Source organism: Stenella coeruleoalba (genome assembly GCF_951394435.1).
Source record: "Stenella coeruleoalba genome assembly, chromosome: 5".
Lineage (NCBI taxonomy): Eukaryota > Metazoa > Chordata > Mammalia > Artiodactyla > Delphinidae > Stenella > Stenella coeruleoalba.
In genome coordinates this window covers 144,204,616-144,225,550 of record NC_137150.1, presented here as the reverse complement: position 1 = coordinate 144,225,550, position 20,935 = coordinate 144,204,616, and the positions used below count along the sequence as shown (strand labels likewise).

At 51.8% G+C, this 20,935-nt stretch overlaps 2 protein-coding genes across 4 annotated transcripts in view; one reads left to right on the top strand and one right to left on the bottom strand.

The window, feature by feature from the left end:
• Nucleotides 1-3,854: 3,854 nt before the first annotated feature.
• On the bottom strand, nt 3,855-9,114 carry YBEY (ybeY metalloendoribonuclease). Of its 2 annotated transcripts, XM_079921922.1 has the most exons (5): nt 8,989-9,114; nt 8,425-8,655; nt 7,301-7,429; nt 6,000-6,068; nt 3,855-4,961 (listed from the first exon to the last, which is right to left on the bottom strand). In XM_079921922.1, the coding sequence occupies exons 2-5, from the start codon at nt 8,632-8,634 to the stop codon at nt 4,875-4,877; spliced, it is 495 nt and encodes a 164-aa protein (XP_079778048.1). In that variant the 5' UTR covers nt 8,635-8,655; nt 8,989-9,114; the 3' UTR covers nt 3,855-4,874. The 2 variants fall into 2 exon arrangements, with proteins under 2 accessions (XP_079778048.1, XP_079778049.1); XM_079921923.1 differs by lacking the exon at nt 7,301-7,429.
• Nucleotides 9,008-20,935, top strand: part of MCM3AP (minichromosome maintenance complex component 3 associated protein) — a 46,331-nt gene continuing 34,403 nt past the window's right edge. For both annotated transcript variants that reach the window (XM_079921921.1, XM_079921920.1), the window contains exons 1-9: nt 9,008-9,147; nt 9,990-11,311; nt 11,557-11,780; nt 13,932-14,010; nt 14,233-14,374; nt 15,459-15,649; nt 17,943-18,082; nt 19,486-19,683; nt 19,998-20,266. In XM_079921921.1, the coding sequence (XP_079778047.1) occupies nt 10,090-11,311; nt 11,557-11,780; nt 13,932-14,010; nt 14,233-14,374; nt 15,459-15,649; nt 17,943-18,082; nt 19,486-19,683; nt 19,998-20,266 (2,465 nt within the window). In that variant the 5' untranslated portion in view covers nt 9,008-9,147; nt 9,990-10,089. The remainder of the gene's footprint in view (nt 9,148-9,989; nt 11,312-11,556; nt 11,781-13,931; nt 14,011-14,232; nt 14,375-15,458; nt 15,650-17,942; nt 18,083-19,485; nt 19,684-19,997; nt 20,267-20,935) is intronic.

The window sequence follows — 20,935 nt, the reverse complement described above, 5'->3', positions numbered from 1 at the left end:
GCTGTGAGGGCCCCCACGGAGCCCTCGCGGCGAGACCCACCTGAGCGTGGTGTCTGTGAGCCAGCTGCGTCCAGAGACACCCTCCTTCCTCTAGGGCTGTGTCCGACGGCGTCCTGCCCACACAGGCTCCAGGCCTGTGACCCCACCGCGGGCTCGGGTAAGCGGCAGGGCCTCGTGCTCCCCCAGGGGGTGGGCAGCCGCGGCCCTGGATGCGGGGCGGGGAGGGTCACGAGGAGACACGGCTCAGGAGCCAGGAGAGGAAAGGTCGACTGAGGTAGCCACACGAACCTTGAACCTTGAACCTTCCTGGGGGAATCGCCACGAGCGGAGTGCCACTCGTGGTGCCCGGCGGCCCAGGGCAGAGGCCCCGGCTCCTCACAGCAAGGGAGCAGCCGCAGGACATGTGGCTGGTGTGTCTGTGCGAGGGCAGAGCTGCAGGCCGGTTCACTCACGTAGCCTCTCCTCCTGAAGCCAAGCACCGGAGGCTGGGCCGAGGCAGGGCTGTCTTCCATCTGCCTCTGGCTGGATTCTCCCCACGGGACGAGCTACCTTTACTCCACTCTCTGCCCCTCTTTTATTTTCTCTGGTGGAATTATGCTTCCTGGCTGCTTTAATATAATTTTCTCGCAAGTGTCATTTTCAAGTATTACGCGTGTTTTCATCGGCCCCTTTTGGGATAAATGGTCTCTTTCCCCAAGTTCCACTCGAGCAGGACCCCTGCTCCAGCCTTACATCTTTGGACCCTCGCAGTTGCCAGAAGGGTCGTCAGAGGAAGCGAGATGACCTTGGAATTGCCCTTTGGCTGCACACAGGCGCCCCTGGGCAGACCTCGGCCCCGTGCAGCTGCCCAGCGAGGAGAGGGCCAGGGCCTGCGTGCCTGAGTGCAGCTCGTCTCGACAGACGACAGACGCCGCTGTCTTCTTAAATGTGCAGTTAAACGTCTGAGCCGATTTCCTGATTTTCATGTTGATGTTTTCTTTCTTTCTTTCTCCCCCAGCACTGCGGCCTGCGGGGGGCGGGGAATGGGCACCAGGGAATTCCCATTCAGTTTGACGTTTTCTAACATGGCTTTTCCCTTTGGTTTTATTTCTCAACGTAATTATTAATTCAATAGAGGGAAGAGATTTGACAGAAGTTCACCATGTTTGGATGGTCTGGTAAATTGGAAAAACTCAGTTTTGTTCACCTCCCAAGTCAGGAAAGCCCCGCCTTCCCTCCTATGTCTTTCTCACCTGTGAGTGTCCTTTACTTTCACACAGAACATTTCACTTCCGTCACCAAATGTGTGGGGTTTCCCCACATCAAGCAGTCCTCTGTGACCCCCGCATGGGTGTCCTACAGTCCAGTTCTGACACCACCCACCGGGAGATGGTGTCGGATCCCACGGGTTAAGGGCTCAGTCACAAATCCAGGCTGCCACCTGTGTCCCCGTGGAGTGGGGTGTGTCACCCTCCTGGTATGCGGCTGTGTCTGCCGACCTGGCCCCCCCGAGCCTTATGCTGTGGGGGCTGCACGCAGGCCTGATCCACGGGCACCTCCATCTCTAGTCCCCTCCCTACTCTGGAGAATGGGCGTGGGGCGGCGCTGTAAGCTCCAAGGTTCTCATCCTGGCTTGGTCTTCCCGGCGACCAGCCTCCACCCAGGAGCCGCCCAGAGTCACCTCATTAGGACAAAAGGGGCTGCTGGTGCTCCTGTCACTTGGGAATTTATGAGGAGCCCCACGGCAGGAGCCAGGGGCAGATACCAACATACATGTTTCCTACGACCGCACAGCTGGCCTTGCTGGGTCAACCGGGTTGAAGGAAACATGTTCCTGAGTCCGGGAGAGTCCGGTGCCGGGAAACGCCCGGCAAGGCCACCATTGGGGGGCCTGCAGGAGGGGCGGTCACTGCTGAGGAGGGCCCGGGCGGGAAAGCACCCCGAGGCATGCCAACCTGGGGAAGCTGAAGAGGTCTGAGCAGGCCCTGGGAGTGAGGGTGGGGCTGCTGGGGAGGCGGGTTCTGGGGCCCGGGTGCCGGGAGTACAGTGGTGGCATGGCGTGATACCGCAGCATAAGACGACATGGCCATCTGGTTTTGTCCTGGTTCCTGGCACAGAGCTCGTAAAACCTTTGGATTCCTGCGACTGTGCTAACGAGGTGACTCGGGCGCTGGAGAGCTTCAGATGGGGCTCGTCGCCGGAGAAGCCAGCCCTGATGAGAGGCTGGAACTCAGGCCCCGCCCCCAGCCTCAGGGAGGGGAGGGGCTGGAGGCTGAGCCAATCAGCAGAGGCCAGCGATTTAATCAAGCCCCGCCACCCTAGCAGAGCCTCCACAAAACCCCTAGAAGATGGGGCTGGTGAACACATCTGGGGGGTGCACCCCAGCTCCACGGGGACATAAGCCCCCAGATGTCACCCTATGGACGCCTCCATCTGGCTGTCAATCTGTGTCCCTTGTAAGAAACCCGTGTCTCCCTGAGTTCTGTGGGCCATTCTAGCAAATTACTGAACCAGAGGCGGGGGCTGTGGGAAGCCCTGGCTTCTGGCGGCGCTGGACAGTGGGTCCCCTGGGCTAGAGTGGGGGGCAGTCTTGTGGGCCTGACCTCCGCCTGTGGGGGCTGCACTGGCTCCTGGCACTTAGTGGCAAGTGTTGGGAGAAAACTTCCTTTGACCAGCTATGCCTGGCACCCTGGCGGGGCTGCTGGCGGGGGTCCCCTCAGCAAGATGTCGAGGACACGAAGCGAGAGGCACTGCACGTGCTCAGCGGCCTGCGGACCTGGCACGGCACCTCCAGGGCGTCACGGCCTTGGGAGCTGAATCTAGAACACACCTAGGACAGTAAAGGGCTGGGGATGCCGGCGACACCCAGAGCAGGAGCCCTGCTCTGGCAATGCTGGGTTTGCAGGAAGCTCTGGGACGTGACAGCACGTGCCTGGGCGGGGTGGGCAGATGGCACGGCTGCTGACAGACCGTGGGGCGGCCTTCTCTCAGATTCAGGTCGTATTCTGTACTAAAATTCAAGGCATGTTTTCAACCATATATAAAAACACCCCAGAATTAATAAGAAAAAAGAAAAACCAGTAGAGAATGGGCAATAAGACCTGACCAGTCACCCTTCTGGTGGAGGGGATGCCGATGGAGAGGGTCACTGGTGACAAGAGAAATGCAGGATGGCCACAGTGCACATGTGGACACCATCCAAGCGGAGGGTCAGGGCACACGCAGGTTGCTCGGTACCTGACACCAGGTAGCAGGACCTGGGGGCCACTACTACGGCTGCTGGCGGGGACAAACCATCCAGCCCCGGGGAAACACTCATAGGCATCAGCTATAAAGCTGGACCTCCCGCCTCCAGCTCCCAGCAATTCTGCTCAGGCCCGTGCCCAGGAGAAAACCTGCCTGTGTTCCGGACATGACCAGAGGTTCTGGAGGGTCAGCTCCAATGGCAGGTGGTGACCTCCAAATACTCGCTGATAGGACCAGTGGGTCTCAGGACCCCTTCAGTCCCTTAAAAAGGCCTGGGGAGAACTTTGTGGGGTTAGCTTTGGTCTTTGCCATGTTAGACTTTAAACCGAGAACGAGGTTAACTGATGACAAATAGGTCACGTGGCCAATGATTCAGGAACATGACAGGGCCCGTGTTGCCGAGAGCCAGGGAAAGTCCAGGCTCAGGACACAAATCCAGTGGGAAACACGTTTTCATGTTTCTGATCGATTTATGGGAGAAACCAAATTCTTAGAATCATAGTGCTTGGGGTTTCAGGGTCTCCGAGAGGCTGTGGTTTATCGCCATGATCAGTTCAGAGCTCCTTGGAGGGTCTGTGGCACTGTGGTCAGTGCTTGGAGGCCCCGGGTTGGCTCGGCGCCCGCCCCTTCCAGATCTGCTCCCACCCGTGGTGCCCGAAGCTTGTGCACAGCTCTGGATAAAGCTCTGGGGTAAACTCCTGGGTTTATTTTCATATTCACACGGCAGGATATACTGACAGGAGGGAGGCTTTCCTACAGGAGGATGGGACATGGCAGTCGGAGCTCTGCCATGCCGGGGCCACGGCAAAGGACTCGAGCACAGTCTGTGAGCAACTGCCTGACCGCGACCGATGGGTAGGGGTGGGTGACGGCAGGAGGCGTGCTGAGGGTGCCCTGCGGTGGGTAGGCCTGGCCCTGCGGCCACCTCGAGGGTCAGCCTTGTCCCTCACCTTGCAGAGGCACCAAGCAAAGGCTCCAGGCCCCAGCGCTCCTGAGAACTGGATGGGACCGAATCCAGCAGGATTCCAACAGGAAGTGGGGGCAGGCCCACCTGGGCTGCTTGATTTGTCCTGAAGGGATGCAGACGTGGGAGATGCCTCTTTGTCAAAGGCAGAGCCCCAGGGAGGAGGCGGCCGACACGCCCCACCTCTGCATCCTGAGCACTTGGAACTATTTTATTTACAACACTGAAAATAACACACCTACTGTGTCCTGAACAAAGAAATGAGTGGAAATTTCTCTCATGTTTTTTGTTTTTGTTTTTTGCAGTACGCGGGCCTCTCACTGCTGTGGGCTCTCCCGTTGCAGAGCGCAGGCTCCGGACGCGCAGGCCCAGCGGCCATGGCTCACGGGCCCAGCCGCTCCGCGGCATGTGGGATCTTCCCGGACCCGGGCACGAACCCGCGTCCCCTGCATCGGCAGGCGGACTCTCAACCACTGCGCCACCAGGGAAGCCCTTCTCTCGTGTTTTAAGAGGCAAATTCCACTCGTGGAATTCAGCGCCTGCTAGGGCTGGCACTTGTGCAGCCCCACAGGACAGCAGTGGCCAGCAGGGACCTCCGCGCGGGGAGCCCTGATCCCTGGGGCCCTGGAGCCCTGATCCCTGGGGCGGGGGGGATCCACTTTCCCTCCACACGGTAGCACTTCGGTCAGAAGAGGTCCCTGCTCAGGGGCTGAAGCCTGGTCCCTGTGTGCCTGCTCAGCTCCTCGAGAACCTGCTTCTCCTTCTGGTACATCTGAAAGAAAGGGGCAGAAACAGGTCCAGATTGGCCCAGAGGCCTGGCCTCCTCGGGCCCTGGGGTTCCCTCCCTGAGGCCCGGGGCCTCCCACACAGCCCAAGGCAGGCCGCGGTCCCAGTGCACAGGGAGCACCGACGTGCTGCCCGGTGGCGTGTGAACCCTGCAGCCAGCAGGGGGCTGGGAACAGGTGCTGGGGCGGTGGTCTATGCATGAAGAGGAGCGCCTGCCTGGGTCGCAGGAGAAGGGGCCAGACTGGGTGGCCCGGCCCTGAAAGCACGGGAGCGGGGGTGAGGACGGCCCCCCGGGGAAAGGGCAGGCTGGTGGGAAGCCCGCTGGAGGCTTTCCTGAGATGCTGCCTGCGTGTGGGAAGCAGTGGGGCTGAGCAGGGGAGCCAGGCGGCCACAGCAGGGCTGGGCGGGGGGGTGGGGGGGAGCCAGGGTGTGGCCCGTGTGGACCCAGCAGCCTAGGAAGGCCGGGGAGAGGCCCACTGCCCGGAGACTACCTCGTTAAGGAAAAAATGCTTTTCTTCTATGCTGTTCAGGGAACCCATCTGACTACGAATGTAATTCGAGTTAATAAAACACAATACGGTGCATCTACCAACACAGACCTTCACAGACAGAGGAAACACTGGCAGCCTTCCAGGAAACAGGACTTTACCTGACAGGTCTGGATCAGACACCCGCACGCTCTAGATCCCGTTTCCATTGACAAATACCATCACACTGTCTCTTGTAAAGGTTTTTAACTTTAAGCCATTTGAATTTTATAGAATTTATGGAATGTAGTGTCTCTCCTCAGACCTTTCTTTCAACAGTGAATAAACAATGCAGTTAACAGCATTTAGAGCGTCCAATATTTAAGACAAACACTGTCTTTTTTATAAAGCAGGCATTCTAAGTTCCTTATTTCACTGCGCTTCTCCATGTGGTTTTCATACTTGACTGCAAGGGGCAGGTGGTGCAGCCCCGGCTCCTGGGGCCTCGGGCTGCAATGCCCCCCGTGTGTGTGCTGGGGACAGGGGATGGCTCCTACCTTCTGCCACTCGGCCTCCGTGCTGTGTGTGAAGCCCAGCAGGTGACAGAGCCCGTGGGTGACAGTCACCTGTCAGAACAATTAAGAAGCTGCCTCAGGGGGCGGTCAGGACCAAGCCATGAGCCAGGGAGGAGGGGCAGGAAGTCAGGGAGAGCTCAGTGGATGCCTGGTGGGAGGTTAGGAAGCTTCCTCCGGGCCCAGGCAGGGCTGTGGGCAGGTGGTGAGGTCACAGGGGTGGGGTCTGGGGAGCGGCAGTAGGCCTGGCCCGTGGCAGGATGTGGAGATCAGGACCTCCTCTGGGGTGGGGAAGGGGCAGACGGGTGGGTAGCTGTGGAGACACGGAGGACCAGGGCAGGGGAAGGGGGAAGGTACCCCGGGCTGTTAGAAGGTGCCAACGTGCACCTGGGCACCAGCTGGGAAGACAGTGGCTTGGCCTGGCCCTGTACTGGGGGATGAGGGCCCTAGGAGTGTGGGCTGGCCCTCCGCTGGGGGCAAGAGAATCCTCAGGAGGTGTGGGGGAGTGGAAGAGGTCCACAACTGCCCCCCAGCCCAGAGCCCCCAGGGGTGCACAGCTGCTGGCCACAGAGATCCCAGAGCTGAGACCTGTGCTGACTAGTCCTGTCTATGCTGCAGTTGCCCCAACTCCCAGGGAGAAAGCACACCCTCCTCCTGGCAGCACCCTGACGCCTGAGCACAGGGCGTCTCGCTGGGAAGCTCTAAGCTCTGCTTCAAGCCTCGGAAGCACTAGGCTCCCCAAAGATGGTAATTCAGGGTGTGGCTGTTCGGCCAAAGGAAAACACCTCAACTGAACCCACAGGAACGTTAAGACACGACTCAATCACACACCACTTTCCAGAACACTCCCACCGCCCTTCGTGGCATCAAGCTGAGGAGACAGACCTGAAGGTCCTGGAGGCCAGAATCCTGCCTGCTTTGGAAAGTTCGGCAAGAAGCTCGCGCAGCAGGTCCGAGCTGGCTCAGCACAGCCTGCTGATCTCCAGAGGTGAAGCTAAGAACAAGGCCGCTTTTGGGGCTCCCCCTTCAGTTATCCACATAGATGCGCCCTGTCCTCTCCCCTCACCCAGCGGTGCCATGGGGCACGTAGACCCCATGGCCCAGGCTCTCCTCTCTGAGGGATGGTGAGAGGGCGCTGCCCCTGCCTGTGGGTCTCCCCCAGTAACCTCTGTCCTACATGAGGACGGTGGTGTGTATGCCCGTGTCGCCTCCACCTCTTCTCATGGCCTGGGTGGAGGACATCAGCCTTTGCTTTGCCAATCGGGATCTGTCATTTCAGCACTTACAGTCAGGATGTCATAGTAATCTTCATTCTCTTTGCAGTGCTGGAAGATGTACTCCACTCCCAGGAAGATGTCTCCTAAATTATAGTCGTCTGGGAACTCAGGCTGCGGAATGTCCCCTGCCTTCAGGCTCTGAGAGTGAGGAGACACACATTTGGGGAACCCGACCTCACAACACCAACCGACCGCAGGCCCACCGATTTCACCCCGAAAGGCCCTGCGCCGCTAGCCCCAAGGCAGACAAGTTGGGAACGTGGCAGAGACACTGCACACGACTGACTGAAGATGTTCCCACCCTGTCAAATGAACCTTCCGTTTCTTTCATCCTTCCTAAGGCACAACCACCCAGCTGCCTAACTTCTATGGAGCTAAATCACCACATCGATACAAGCTTACATTTCTGTTTTTTCCAGTTGTTGTTTTGTCCTAAACAAATAATCTTTCTCATTTTCCCACAAAAAGACCATAAAGACCAGTGCATTCAGTTGAGGCCTGTTCACACTAAGCCAGTCACCTATGGCTTGATATTTAGGGTGTTAATATTTTTACTTCCTATCAGGGAAGACGATAAGTAGATACTTTAATACATTTTTATGTTACACATTGAACATTTTATTTTCTTTCCATTTATTTCCTTAGGTGTGACACTAGTGGATTAAACAGTAATCAAGATTTACTTCAGGAAAACTGCCAGATTGCCTTCCGAAAGGGCTGCCTCAGTTTATGCTGTTACGAACAGTGTGGGGAGCCTCGGATCGACCATTCACGTAACATAGGTAGTGACCTGATATCACGGATTTGTTTAAGATAGTCACCCAATTCTGTCCTTTTACTCTCAGAGTTATTTAAAAGTTTTCAGTCTATACATACGCATTATTGAGTCACACTTAAAACTGCAGAAGCACTTTCTCTCTAATTCACTGATACAGAACGTGGGGTCAGGGCGGCAATCACCTCCCCTCCTCCAGCGATAGGATCTGATCAACAGGGGATGGTCACACGGTACTCTCTCATTTTGTGTGTATTTGAAATTTTTCAAAGTAAAACTTAAAATCGTGTCTGTGGTATAATTAACAGGGATTTACAGAGGAAGGTAGGCCAGACAGGAACAGGAAAACAGCTTTTACCTCGTAAAATGGAAAGGAAAGCACATCTGTTGGGGTATTTTTGTCTCTGTAGATTCTATTAATCTGCTGAATCTTTCTGTTGTCGACACAGACGACCCCCAGGTCGAACCTCTGCACCCCCAGGGCTCTCCGCACCGCCTGCACCTTCTCGCGGAGCCGCGCCCGCCTCAGGGGCACCGCCCGCTGCAGGTTCCTCACAACCAAGCTCATCGCGGCCGGAGCCACTGCGCCCTGTAAGAGGCAGACGAGTCAGAAAGCCATCCTAAATTCTGCAGAAACACCCGCGCGCACACACTCAATTCATCCTGTTTGGTGGAATTCGTTGAAAAACGTCATGGAATGTGCCTTTCACCGTAAGGAAGCCATAACTCGGAAGGACGTGTACACGCTGTGGAGTCAGGCGCGCCAGACACACGTCAACAGCCACTAGGAAACCGGGGCAGCGGGGAGGAAGGGCCCAACGGTGAAGGAGTGCACAGTGGGGGCGGGGCGGAGAGCGCCTCGTCGGCTCCGGGCCGCCCGCGGGGAACGCCCGCCGCCCCTCTTCGGGGAGGAGGAACTTACCGGGCGGAAGCCGGCGGGCCCGGGCCTAGACGCCGCGTACCAGAAGCTCCGCCGCCGCCGCCCGGCCGGAAAGCGGAATCCGGGCGCGTCGGGGCCCAGGCGCGGGACGGACCGGAAGTGCGGCCGCGTAGCCTTCTGCTCGCTGCGCGCAGTGAAACGGTGAGTCTCTGGCTGTCGCGGTCCTTGCGGGCGGCTCCTGCCCGGCGCCAAGGGGCCGTGGGACGGCGGGCGGCGGCGTCCCTGAGCCGGATGTTGAGCGCGGCGCGGGGCCTGGGCGGGCGGAGGTCTCCCCCTTTCCCGCCGCCGCGCCCGTGTCGCTAACGGAAGGGGGGGGCCAGGGGCGCCGGGAGGTCACTGGGGGCGCGGGGGGGAACACAGCGGGTGCGGGGCCACCCACCGCGCCGCCCGAGGTTTGGCTTGCGCTGCAGCGGTGCCCCTGTCCCTCGGCGGTCTGGGGTGGGGCAGCCTCTGCGTGAGCACTCTTGTTCTTCAAGCCAGCTCCTGGGGGTAATCGCCCGCGTGTAAAAACGCAAATTATTTCTTTGTCTGGAAAGAGTATTTGGAGCTCTGGTTACTCGGAGAAAAATTAGACGGGAGGAAACACTGAAACACTAATGTTTTAACAGTGTTGCATTCTAATTCTCTGGCTGTCGAGATTGAAAGACGTCAGAAACCTCCTGTCTTTAAGTTGAAAAGAGTAACGGCATGTATTTTCATATTATTATTTGAGGTTTTACCGTGAATTTACCGATTCAGTAAAATGTTTTGAATTTTTGTTTTTAGACGATCATGCTTTAAAGCTCCGTAACAAAGTAATTTATTTGTACCAACTTCTACCCCGCACTCAAAACCAAACCAAACCAAAACACAACAACCCCACCAGTTGGCTCTCAGAAAATAAGAATACTTAGCCCTTTGCTTTACCTGACATGTGATTAAAAATTCTTTTCTTAGTCTTCCAGCACTACATAGCTGTGATGGTCTGAATTTTTGTCTTTCAGCGTATTGTGAAGATGAGGGGGGGGCTCCCTAGCTGAACAGATCGTTTGCGGATCTACTTTTCTGCGCGTATTTATTACCTGCCAGTAATTGGATCAGAAGATGAATCCAGCTAATCCTTTCAGTGGGCAGCAGCCTAGTGCTTTTCCACCATCTTCCAGTGGTTCCATAGGGACGTTTCAAGCTAAGCCACCATTTCGGTTTGGTCAGCCCTCTCTTTTTGGACAAAACAATACATTATCCGGGAAGAGCCCAGGATTTTCACAGGTGTCCAGCTTTCCAGCATCTTCTGGACAAAGTCCTTCTTCTTCAGTGCAAACATTAGGATTCTCCCAAACCTCAAATGTTGGACTCTTTTCTGGACTTGAACACATTCCGCCCTTTGTAGCTACCTCTGGGTCTTCAAGTTCATCTGTGCCTGGAAACCCAGGATTTAGTTTTAAATCACCCAACCTTGGAGCATTCCCAAGTACTTCTACTTTTGGACCAGAGACTGGAGAAATAGCAAGCTCTGGTTTTGGGAAAACAGAATTTAGCTTTAAACCTCTGGAGAATTCAATGTTCAGACCAATATTGGGGGCTGAATCCGAGCCAGCGAAAACTCAGAACCAAATTACTTCCGGACTTTTTACATTTTCCCACCCAGTCAGTAGTGGACATGGGGGACTGGCCCCATTTTGTTTTTCTCAGGTGACGAGTAGTTCAGCCACCAATTCAAATTTTACCTTTTCAAAACCAGGTAATAATAATTCATCATCATCTGCCTTTACTTCTGCTTTGTCAAGTCAAACTGTGGAGGAAGAGAAGAGAGGCCCAAAAGCACTATTTGGAAGTTCTAATAGTGGCTTTACTAGCTTCCCCATATCTTCTTCAGGGTCCTTGGGTGAACCCTTCCCAGTTAGCAAAACAGGTGTCAGACAAGGATGCGAAGAAGCTGTTTCCCAAATGGAGCCACTTCCCAGCCTCATGAAAGGACTGAAAAGGAAGGAGGACCAGGACCGGTCCCCCAGGAGGCACGGTCATGATGCAGCAGAAGATTTGGACCCTCTGCTGAGGGGCGATCATCCTCCAGATAAACGACCCGTCCGCTTGAATCGACCCCGGGGAGGCACTTTGTTCGGTCGGACAATACAGGATGTCTTCAAAAGCAATAAAGAAGTAGGTCGTCTGGGCAACAAGGAATCTAAAAAGGAAACTGGCTGTGCCGAGTCTGGGGAAAATGACCACTTGGCCGTCCCAGGAGGCAGTCAGTCTGTCCTGGCACCTTCCCGGCTTCCAGGTGTGAATAAAGAGGAAGAAACTGAAAGTAGAGATAAAAAAGAAGGTGTGTTCTAAAAATGTACAAAGTACGGTAAATTCTGCTGGCAAGTTCTTGGTAAATTTCCCTGGATGTTAGTTTGAATTTCGTAGTAAACCCCCTGTAAACATTAGGGATCCTAACATACCATAGGATCTCAGAGCAGGTCTTACATCCATGAAAATTTCCTTTGCTCTTACCTGGTTGATGCCTCCTATTGTTTGAAAACATTGCATCTGATACATTTCTGTCCCCGTTCTCTGATCCCCTAGATTCTCTAAGAGGAACTCCTGGCCGTCAGAGTAAAAGAAGTGAGAGCACAGACGGTCTTGGGGGCTTGTCTCCTGCTGAAGTCACAGCGATCCAGTGCAAGAACATCCCTGACTATCTCAATGACAGAACCACTCTGGAGAACCACTTTGGCAAAATTGCTAAAGTGCAGCGCATCTATACCAGGCGCAGCAAAAAGCTTGCAGTGGTGTATTTTTTTGATCATGTGAGTACTCCGACAAAGTTAAAGTGAACTTTGTCACTTTAAAACCTGTTTTTTAAAATCTATCAGTTATTTGCTTGCTAGAATTTAGAAAAGTACTCTAATGTCTTAACTTAGAGAGATTGGAATAGCATTATCTATTTCATAAGTTAGAGTCATTTGTGAGAAGCTTGCAGTCCCCACTGAGTGCGGTGTTCAGAAATGCTGGGCGAATGATTCCCGCGAGGTCACGTGGGAGTGTCCCTGTAACCACATAGCACTTTTTCAGGCTTGAGTTTTCTTGTTGTGTTTTTGATTTTGTTTTATGTGGTTATAGTACATGATCACTGTAAATGTTCAGAGCAATGCAGAAAAGGTAAAATCTTCTTGTAATCCCATCCTCCAGGGAGAACTGCTGTTAATCGCTTATATACCTTGACTTTAAATTTGTGTATGCGCACATACGCGCATAACACATTGGTTGTAGGGCGCACACTTACATGAGCTGCTCACGCTATGCAGCTTTATATATCTTGTTATTTTTTCTGAATATTCTTGTGGGGAAAAATTATGTTCTATAAAAATTTACAAAGCATGTTTTCATACTTTTTTAAATGACAGAAGTATTACCTGTCAACATAGGGAGAAAACCCAGAAAGTCCTGTGGCAGGGGGCACAAAATCACCCATAGTTCTGTCCTCTAAGATATCAACTATGAAGATCATGGTAGACGTCTTTGTAAATATATAGTCACGTTGTTTTTACGCACACGGGGTCACAACCACATACACCGTTTGGTAAGCTCTTCACGTGGCAACCTTTAGTAGCTTCTGAAATCCATGGACAGTGTAGATGAGAATGGGGTTGTTACGTGCTACATGGCATTCCATCCTGTTTACCTACTTGGCTAACTTTCTGTTTGTGGACATTTTTGTGCATATGTTTCTGAATATATCCTTCGTTTAAATTCCTGAGAGTGGAAGTTCTGTGCCAAAAAAGTGTGCAGTTTTAGGGGGTTGCCATTTATTCCCTTCTGTTGGTTTTTTTTTTCAATTTAGCAGCATTAATTACGTTCACAATGTTATACAGCCATTACATTGTCTAGTTCCAGAACTTTTTCATCCTCTGAAACAGAAACTCTGTAACCATTAAGCAGTAACTCCCCATTCCTTCCTTCTCCCAGCCCCTGGTGACCTCTCATCTACTTTCTAGCTCTATGAATTTGCCTGTTCTAGATACTTCAGATAAGTGGAATCATGCAATATTTGTCCTTTTGTGTCTGGCTTATTTCACTTAGCATAATGTCTTCAAGGTCCATTCATGTGGTTGTATTTCATTCTTTTATTCCACTGTATGGGTGTTACCACATTTTGTTTATCTATTCATCTGTCCACGGACGTGGGTTGTTTCCATCTTTTGTGTATTGCGAATAATGCCTCCATGAATATGGTGTGCAAATATCTCTTCAAGACCCTGCTTTCAATTCTGTTGGGTATATACTTAGGAGTGGAATTGCTGGGTCGTACAGCAATCCTCATTTTTTTAAAGTTATTTTCTAGCTATTGCAATGTGCTTTTTCTTCCAGCTGAACCCTAAAAAAATACGTAAAAAATAAAATATATAAATACATTGTCATTGTAAGCAGTTCATTGATAATGGAAAGTTGGGGTCCTTCATCACCCCCATCTCTCCCGTTAGAGCAAGCACCAGTAATCTAGCGTGGTGAGTGTTTTCCTAAACATTTTCATAGGTACATCTATAGGTATACTAACATATAGTTGGTTTTGTGTATGTATATTTTATGATTAATTGCACCCCGTGGGTGTCATTCTGCAGCTTCCTTTTGGGTTTAAGTGACTTGGCAGTCTTTCTGTTCCCGTATAGTAAGTCAGCTGGTGAGACTCATCTCACCAAATGCCAGTAAGGCCAAGTTTATGGGTTCTATCATGGTAAAGTGATTAATTTCGAAAAGGAGAAGGGCAAATACATGCTTGTGAGACAGGCAAGGCAGGTGAGGGCTGTGGCTGCGGGGGCTGAAGGCAGATGGTGTGGTCAGAACATGTGGCTGGAAGAGGCGTAGCTCCGCTGCACAGAATTCTGCTAATTGCATTTGAGAGCTTCATTTCCTTTGGCCTCCTGATGTCCTCGTCCTTCGTGTTGTGGACTGTTTTCCAGGCATCTGCAGCCCTGGCTAGGAAGAAGGGGAAAGGTTTGCATAAGGATATGGCCATCTTCTGGCACAAGAAAAAAACAAGTGAGTTTTCAGTTGATCTTTGCACAGTCTCTGCTGCTTTGTGTGCAAGGCCTTCGAGCTTTGAGTGGGGTGGGGGTGGGGTGGGGCTGCCTTGTAATATTTCCTTGGGATCCTTTGTAACATCCTGTCACAATTACAATATTACTTTTTCAAGAAAAAGTAAAGTCCAGTGTCGAGTGACTTGTGATATCATAAACTCTGTTCTGACTCTTGTGTCCTCAGGTCCCAACAAGAAACCCTTTTCCCTCAAGGAGAAGCAGCCAGGTGACGGTGAAGCTGGCCCGGGCACCGAGGACACACCCTTTCAGCACTCCCCTCTTGGCAAGCCCGTGGCCAGGGCTGCAGCCGGCAGCCTGAATAAAAGGTGCGGCTGGTCCTTCCGAATGCCTGTTTTACAGGGCAAGTGGGTTCTGTGACTTCTACTGTCACTAAACAGGAGGGATTTCATAGCCATCATGACAACGTGAAAGGGAAGCGGGTGATGTGCTGACACCTAAGGAGGGGCTGAAGGGTGGGAAGATGGCCTGCAGAAGGGGAAGAGGGCGGCGGCCCTGAAAAGGCCCGGGCGCCTCACCTCCCTCAGTCCCACAGCCCAGGCAGTTGCTGTCGTCAGCCCGTCTGACGTGTACGTGTATAGGTAATCACTTTTCCCCTTAAAACGTCTAATTGGCTGTAAACCACGTGTTCCTAATAATCGCTTCTAGCAATTGTTGTAACTGTGCAGCCGTGTGCAGCTCTCAGGCCAGGTCTGGCGCTCGGTGTGCACTTCAGAGACCTCCCGGTGTGTGTGGAATCTCTGTTCCCGAAGGCTCCTCCCTCCCTCCCTCCCCCTCTCCCTCCCCTTGGCTCCTGGCCTCAGACTCCCGTGTGACCTCACCTTCCTTTCACATCAGGCCTGCTTCTGTTCAATCCTTCACATATTTTGGTCAATGCATAGTTTTCCTCACGTTTTGCAGTCACCAGTTTAGTTGCGGATTTGCTTTTGTTTTCTCCTTTCCTTACATCTTCTTTGACATTCAAGTTCATGGAATGTTGAAAGCCAGCTAGAACATGGGGAAGCTGACAGAGAATGCCCGGTTCTTTTTGGTACATCCTTCTACTGAAGGGGAGCTGTGTATGAAAATGTGTAGGCATGGTATTTTCTCATGGCGTTAAAACGTTCTTTTATTCCACTGTTAGTTTCATTTCTTTGAGATAGAAGTCGACAGATAATTCATTTCAACTGTTTAAATGGGCGCATCTCACTGTTGAAGAACACGAATTATGCGCAGTATGGGTAATGCCTTCACGTCATCGCCAGTGTCGTCAAGGCGGCCTCTCTTCAGCGCTGGCCTTCCCAGCTGTAGAGGAGCGCAGGGTATCTTGGAGGATAAGGGAAGTGTTCGGATGTGGAAATGACCCGAATGCCTGATGGACACACAGCTCTTAGCATGTCATCTTCCTTGTAGCTCTCCAGTGAAGAAGCCGAGTCTTCTGAAGCCCCCTCAGTTTGAGGGAGACCCGTCTGACGAGGGCTCCGAGGGCTCCGAGGGTCTTGGGCTGTGTGTGTCGTCTCTCAGTGCCCTGATAGGTACTGTGGCTGAGACATCCGAGGAGAAGTACCGCCTGCTTGACCAGAGGGACAGAGTCATGCGGCAAGGTACGGGCTGCGACTCGGCTGAGGCGGTCTTCTCGGGAGCCACGAGGGAAGGGGTGACTTCCGTCTGTGGGCTCCACTGCCGTTGAGTCTGCACGTATGATCTCTGTTGCTTTCTAGTCTCCTGAGGCCGTGAATGTAGACGTGGAGATAGTGCAGATGTGTTTGTAATGTAATTTTGTTTTCGGAAGAAAGGCAACAAACCGTTGATCCACGCTAGATTAAATAATTTAAAAGGGCAGTTTTTAGCTATTGAGAAAGCACACATTAAAAAAATAAAAACTTCCTATTTAACAGAAATCACCACAAATAAAACTACACAAATAAAAGATGTCAATCCAGGGGGAAAATCTGTAGCTCATCACAGACAAAGGGCTGATTTCCCAGGTACAGAAAGTCCTGTAGAGTCAGTATGAAAAAGACCAAATCCAGTAGAAAGACGAGTAAGGTCTGAGAGGTTCAGAAAAGGAAGTGTCAAGAGCTCTTGGGACTTCCCTGGTGGTCCAGTGGTTAGGACTCGCTGCTTTCACTGCTGAGGGCCTGGGTTCAGTCCCTGGTCGGGGAACTAAGATCCCGCAAGCTGCTTGGTGTGGCCGAAAAAAAGAAAGAGTTGGCTCTTAAACATGGAAAATAGAAATGGGAAGATGCAGATGCCCTTGGCCCGTCACACAGCATCGAGTGATTGAGAGATGCAAACCACACCCGCTAGGGCGGCATCTCCCCATCAGGCCCCAGCGCTGCATCCTTGGGCAGGCTGCTCCCGGGGAGACAAGTTGGCAGTGTCTTCAGGCTTGGGGACACTCACGCCTTTGACCCAGAATTCCACTTCCAGGAGTGCGTCCCACAAACTACCCCACCACGTGTGTACGATTCACTCACAAGGTTGTGATGACAGAGATTGGAAACTGTCCATACAGTGGGATTCTAAATAGCCTGAAAGAAGACTGGGGTTTCTTTATGGAAAAATGATCAGTATTTATTGTGAAGTGGAAAAAGCAAGGCGTGGGAAATGTCTACCAGTTGTGTACAGAAAAGGGGGAAGTGTGTGTGTGTCCGTATATACGTAAGCATACTTGCCTATGTGTGTGTGAAAGTCATGGAGGTGAGAAAGGATCGCTCACGCTGATGGTCAGGATGGGAGCAAGGCAGGGGGGCGTCCCATCTTGGACATCGTTGCACCTTTGGAACGTTGAACCACGCAAATGTATTTAAAACCTACTCAAAAAGCAAGTGTCCTATTAACACTAAGCAATATGTGCAGTGACCCAAAATAAAACAGCGCATGTACCCTTCTTTGCAAACATTTTTCAAAAGTAAGTTTAACCTGTAGGATTTTCCTCTCTGGAGAAGCTGTAATGGAATAATCACAGTGTCTCCTTAACACAGTAATAAAACCTGCCATCATACATTATGTCATTAACATGTGATTTTTGTATTGCAAAAAAAAAAAATTATTACTAGATATTGGACTTTTTAAAAATAAAAATAAGAGGGCTTCCCTGGTGGCGCAGTGGTTGAGAGTCCGCCTGCCGATGCAGGGGACACGGGTTCGTGCCCTGGTCCGGGAAGATCCCACATGCCGCGGAGCGGCTGGGCCCGTGAGCCGTGGCCGCTGAGCCTGCGCATCCGGAGCCTGTGCTCTGCAACGGGAGAGGCCACGACAGTGAGAGGCCCGCGTACAGCAAAATAAATAAATAAATATAATAAAAATAAGATGTGAATGTTTTAAATTTTAGGTTGTTGCATTCCATTTCATTTAAAAGATACTTTTGTTAACTATTTAATTCTGTGGGTCATCATAGTGGTTTATTTAGGTCAGGACCCAGCTAACTTCCATTATGTGATTCCTGTTATACTAAAAACATGATGAAATACTGAGAGTTTTAGAATACTGGCAAATTTTGAATATTTTCATTTAACAAATTGATCCTTTTAACAAAAATACTGTAGCATGATTGTGTGTCATTGAGGTCATTATAAGAGCCATAAACACCCACGTGTGTGCCCACCCCCCCCCCCCCCCGCCCCCCAGAGTGCCCTGAAGGTCTGTGATTGTTGGAGACCCATCTGGAGAGGGGAGAAACCCTGGAGGGTCTTCATGGGCCTTGATGGCCTGTCACCTGGTGTGGTAGGCTGTGCTTTCCTTTCTCTAAGGCCCAGTGTTTTTAAAATTTCTTTCTTTTCCTTTGTGGTTTGATGTTTATTTTTATTTCTCCTTTTATCATTATGAAAGTGCACTTCTCTGACTTTCTAGTAACTGTATGGTGCATTCTTACTTTTTACTTGGTGCCTTCAGCTCGGGTGAAAAGGACCGACTTGGACAAAGCGAGGACTTTTGTTGGGACGTGCCCGGATATGTGTCCCGAGAAGGAGCGATACATGCGGGAGACCCGGAGCCAGCTTAGTGTGTTTGAAGTGGTCCCAGGCACTGACCAGGTAGAGCGCCACGCCCCCAGGGTGCTCGCCAGGCTGCTGGCCGTACTAATCACTGGGGTGGAGGGGCGTGTGCAGGGGAGGGAAGGCTGCACTGGTCCTTTCTGTCCAAATTTGGTCTGGTGTTTACTTTTCTAGAGGGCAGTGGGGATGTGCTATGAACAGTCGTGTTCCATTGTCTGCATTGTGAGGTGTGTAGGAAGCAGTCTTGCATAAGGTGACTGGACCATATGGTTCCCTAAACAAATAGACACAGATTTGTTTCATAAATTAAAAAAAAATTTTCCCATTTTTTCTTTTCACAGTTTTATTCCTGTCCTTTTTTATGCTTATATTTTGTGCTTTTGAGATGATGCTCTAGGTATGATTTTGTATGAATCTTTTTCACTTAACATTTTATAGGAGCATTTTCTTTTGTTATGGTAAAGTCTTAGTAAGCATTCAAAACTTTGAATGTAGGCATATTATTTGATTATGTAGCTCTGTCCAAACTCCCCATTTTGCAATCATTAGGCTGTTTCTGATTTTTCCGCGTTATTAAGAATTCTGTTGGGCATACTGCGTGTAATGCCTCTAAGGTATTCAGCTTCCTTCCTTCTGATGGATCCTGCGCATGAAGTGCTGTATCAGATGTGTGACCTTTCTTAAGGTTCCTGAATATGTGTCAGTGCACGTTCCCAATTGTTTCCCCAGAAATCTGCACCATTTTAGATTCTTTTGCTGTTAATTTTGCTTGCGGGCTTCTGCTCCTTTCCTGGCCGGTGGTTTCACACAGCTGCCTCCGCCTGACTCAGGGTCCCCAGCTAGGCAGCAGCTGTCAAGGCAAAGGCCCAGCGCTCCTGCCCCAGGAGACGGTGATGACAGCTCACAGCCGGTGCCCAGGGCATGGGCTTCTGGGCGTCTCTGCTCCACCCTCAGCCGCACCTCTTCAGCCTCTTCTTGCAGGTGGAAGATGCAGCTCCAGACTCTCGAGGGCCTTCCCCAGGCCCTGCTGCTCCCCTGCCTCACCTCGCCCTCCGCACTGCCGGCTCCATTTCTGGTCCGTGTAGACTTAATCTGGTGCTTGAGCGTGGCTGAGATCTTTTAGAATCTTTAACGTCCTTTACCTGTCACACCTCTGTGCTTGGAGCCAAGCAGGTGTGTCTTCACTAAAATTCCTCTGTGTGTTGATGTGATAGCCTCTTATCTTCACTTCTTGTCATGTTTGCCAAAAACAAGTTTCTCTATTTTGTCGTTGAATTTTAATTGTTACCTTCAAAGAGAAATTTTACGTTTTAAAATTGTATTCTGTAGTATTGACCTTATTTAAGCGTGTGTGTGTGATTTTCCCCGTTTTCGGGCACAGCAGCTGGGAGGCCGGCCTAGCACCTGCCACCCAGCTGCTCGTCTCTATTCCCTGCCCTCAGGTGGACCACGCGGCAGCCGTGAAGGAGTACAGCCGCTCCTCAGCAGACCAGGAGGAGCCCCTGCCGCATGAGCTGCGTCCCTCGGCGGTGCTTAGCAGGACCATGGACTACCTGGTGACCCAGATCATGGACCAGAAGGAGGGCAGCCTGCGGGACTGGTACGACTTCGTGTGGAACCGCACGCGGGGCATACGGAAGGTATCAGCCACTTGTGAAGTCCAGAGTGAAAGTGAGAGTTCTTGTCATTTTACTCAGTTACATTTCATCCGTGACAAAAAATACTGTTACTTAAAATCATTACAAAGTCCTGTTAAAATGTACTTCATGGGCTTTGTTTCAAATTGAAATCTGAGAAATTCAGGTAATAAGCATGCTTTTTCTAATAGTTGATTCTTATGTATGGGAATATGTTAATGAGATCTATGTGTATACGAGAAACGTGTATGTAAGGTGTGTGCGTGTGTGCATACAGCGCGTGTGCACGTGTAATCTTGCGCCTCACCCGTGTCCAGGACATCACTCAGCAGCACCTGTGTGACCCAGTGACGGTGTCTCTGATTGAGAAGTGCACCCGGTTTCACATCCACTGTGCTCACTTCATGTGTGAGGAGCCCATGTCCTCCTTTGATGCCAAGATCAACAATGAGAACATGACCAAGTGCCTTCAGAGTCTGAAGGAGATGTACCAAGACCTGAGAAACAAGGGCGTGTTCTGTGCCAGTGAAGCGGAGTTCCAGGGCTACAACGTTCTGCTCAATCTCAACAAGGGGGACATCCTAAGGTGAACTTCCCAGTTCAGAAGCCAGCCTAAGCCATAGGGAAAGGCAGAGCTTAACCAGGAAGAGAGCACTTAGGATTAGTGGTGCTGGGAGCACTGAGTTTTCTCTGGTGTCGAACGCTGGGACGTTAGTGAGAAAGCTGGGCTCGGCTGTGCAGTCCCTGGAGCTGAGCCACTGGGAGCAGAAGGCTGGGGATGCCTGCTGGCACCAGTGCATCCAGAGTGGGCCCCAGGTCCTTTTTGAGGACAGGTTCTCCTTGTCAGTGGGAGAGCACGAGGAAGGAATCTGCTGTATGAGCAGAAAAGGCGAGTGAACTAGGACAGGAAAGCTCAGGGTCCCCTATCAGAGCTGCCAGCGTGTTGCCTCGTGTACGTGTGCACACAGACCTCGTCAAACGTCTAAGTCACAGGGCTTCCCTGGTGGCGCAGTGGTTGAGAGTCCGCCTGCCGATGCAGGGGACGCAGGTTCGTGCCCTGGTCTGGGAAGATCCCACATGCCGCGGAGCGGCTGGGCCCGTGAGCCATGGCCGCTGAGCCTGCGCGTCCGGAGCCTGTGCTCCGCAACGGGAGAGGCCACGACAGTGAGAGGCCCGCGTACCGCAAAAAAAAGAAAAAAAAAAGGTCTAAGTCACAGGAGAGGAAAAAGTCGTGTGAAACAAATGCTAAGGGTGG

Coding starts and splice junctions, on each gene's coding strand:
- YBEY (XM_079921922.1), bottom strand. CDS start 8,634: ATGAGCTTGGTTGTGAGGAACCTGCAGCGGGCGGTGCCCCTGAGGCGG. Junction 6,069..7,300: donor ATTACTATGACATCCTGACT/GTAAGTGCTGAA, acceptor TTGTTCTGACAG/GTGACTGTCACCCACGGGCT. Junction 4,962..5,999: donor CGGAGGCCGAGTGGCAGAAG/GTAGGAGCCATC, acceptor CCTTTCTTTCAG/ATGTACCAGAAGGAGAAGCA.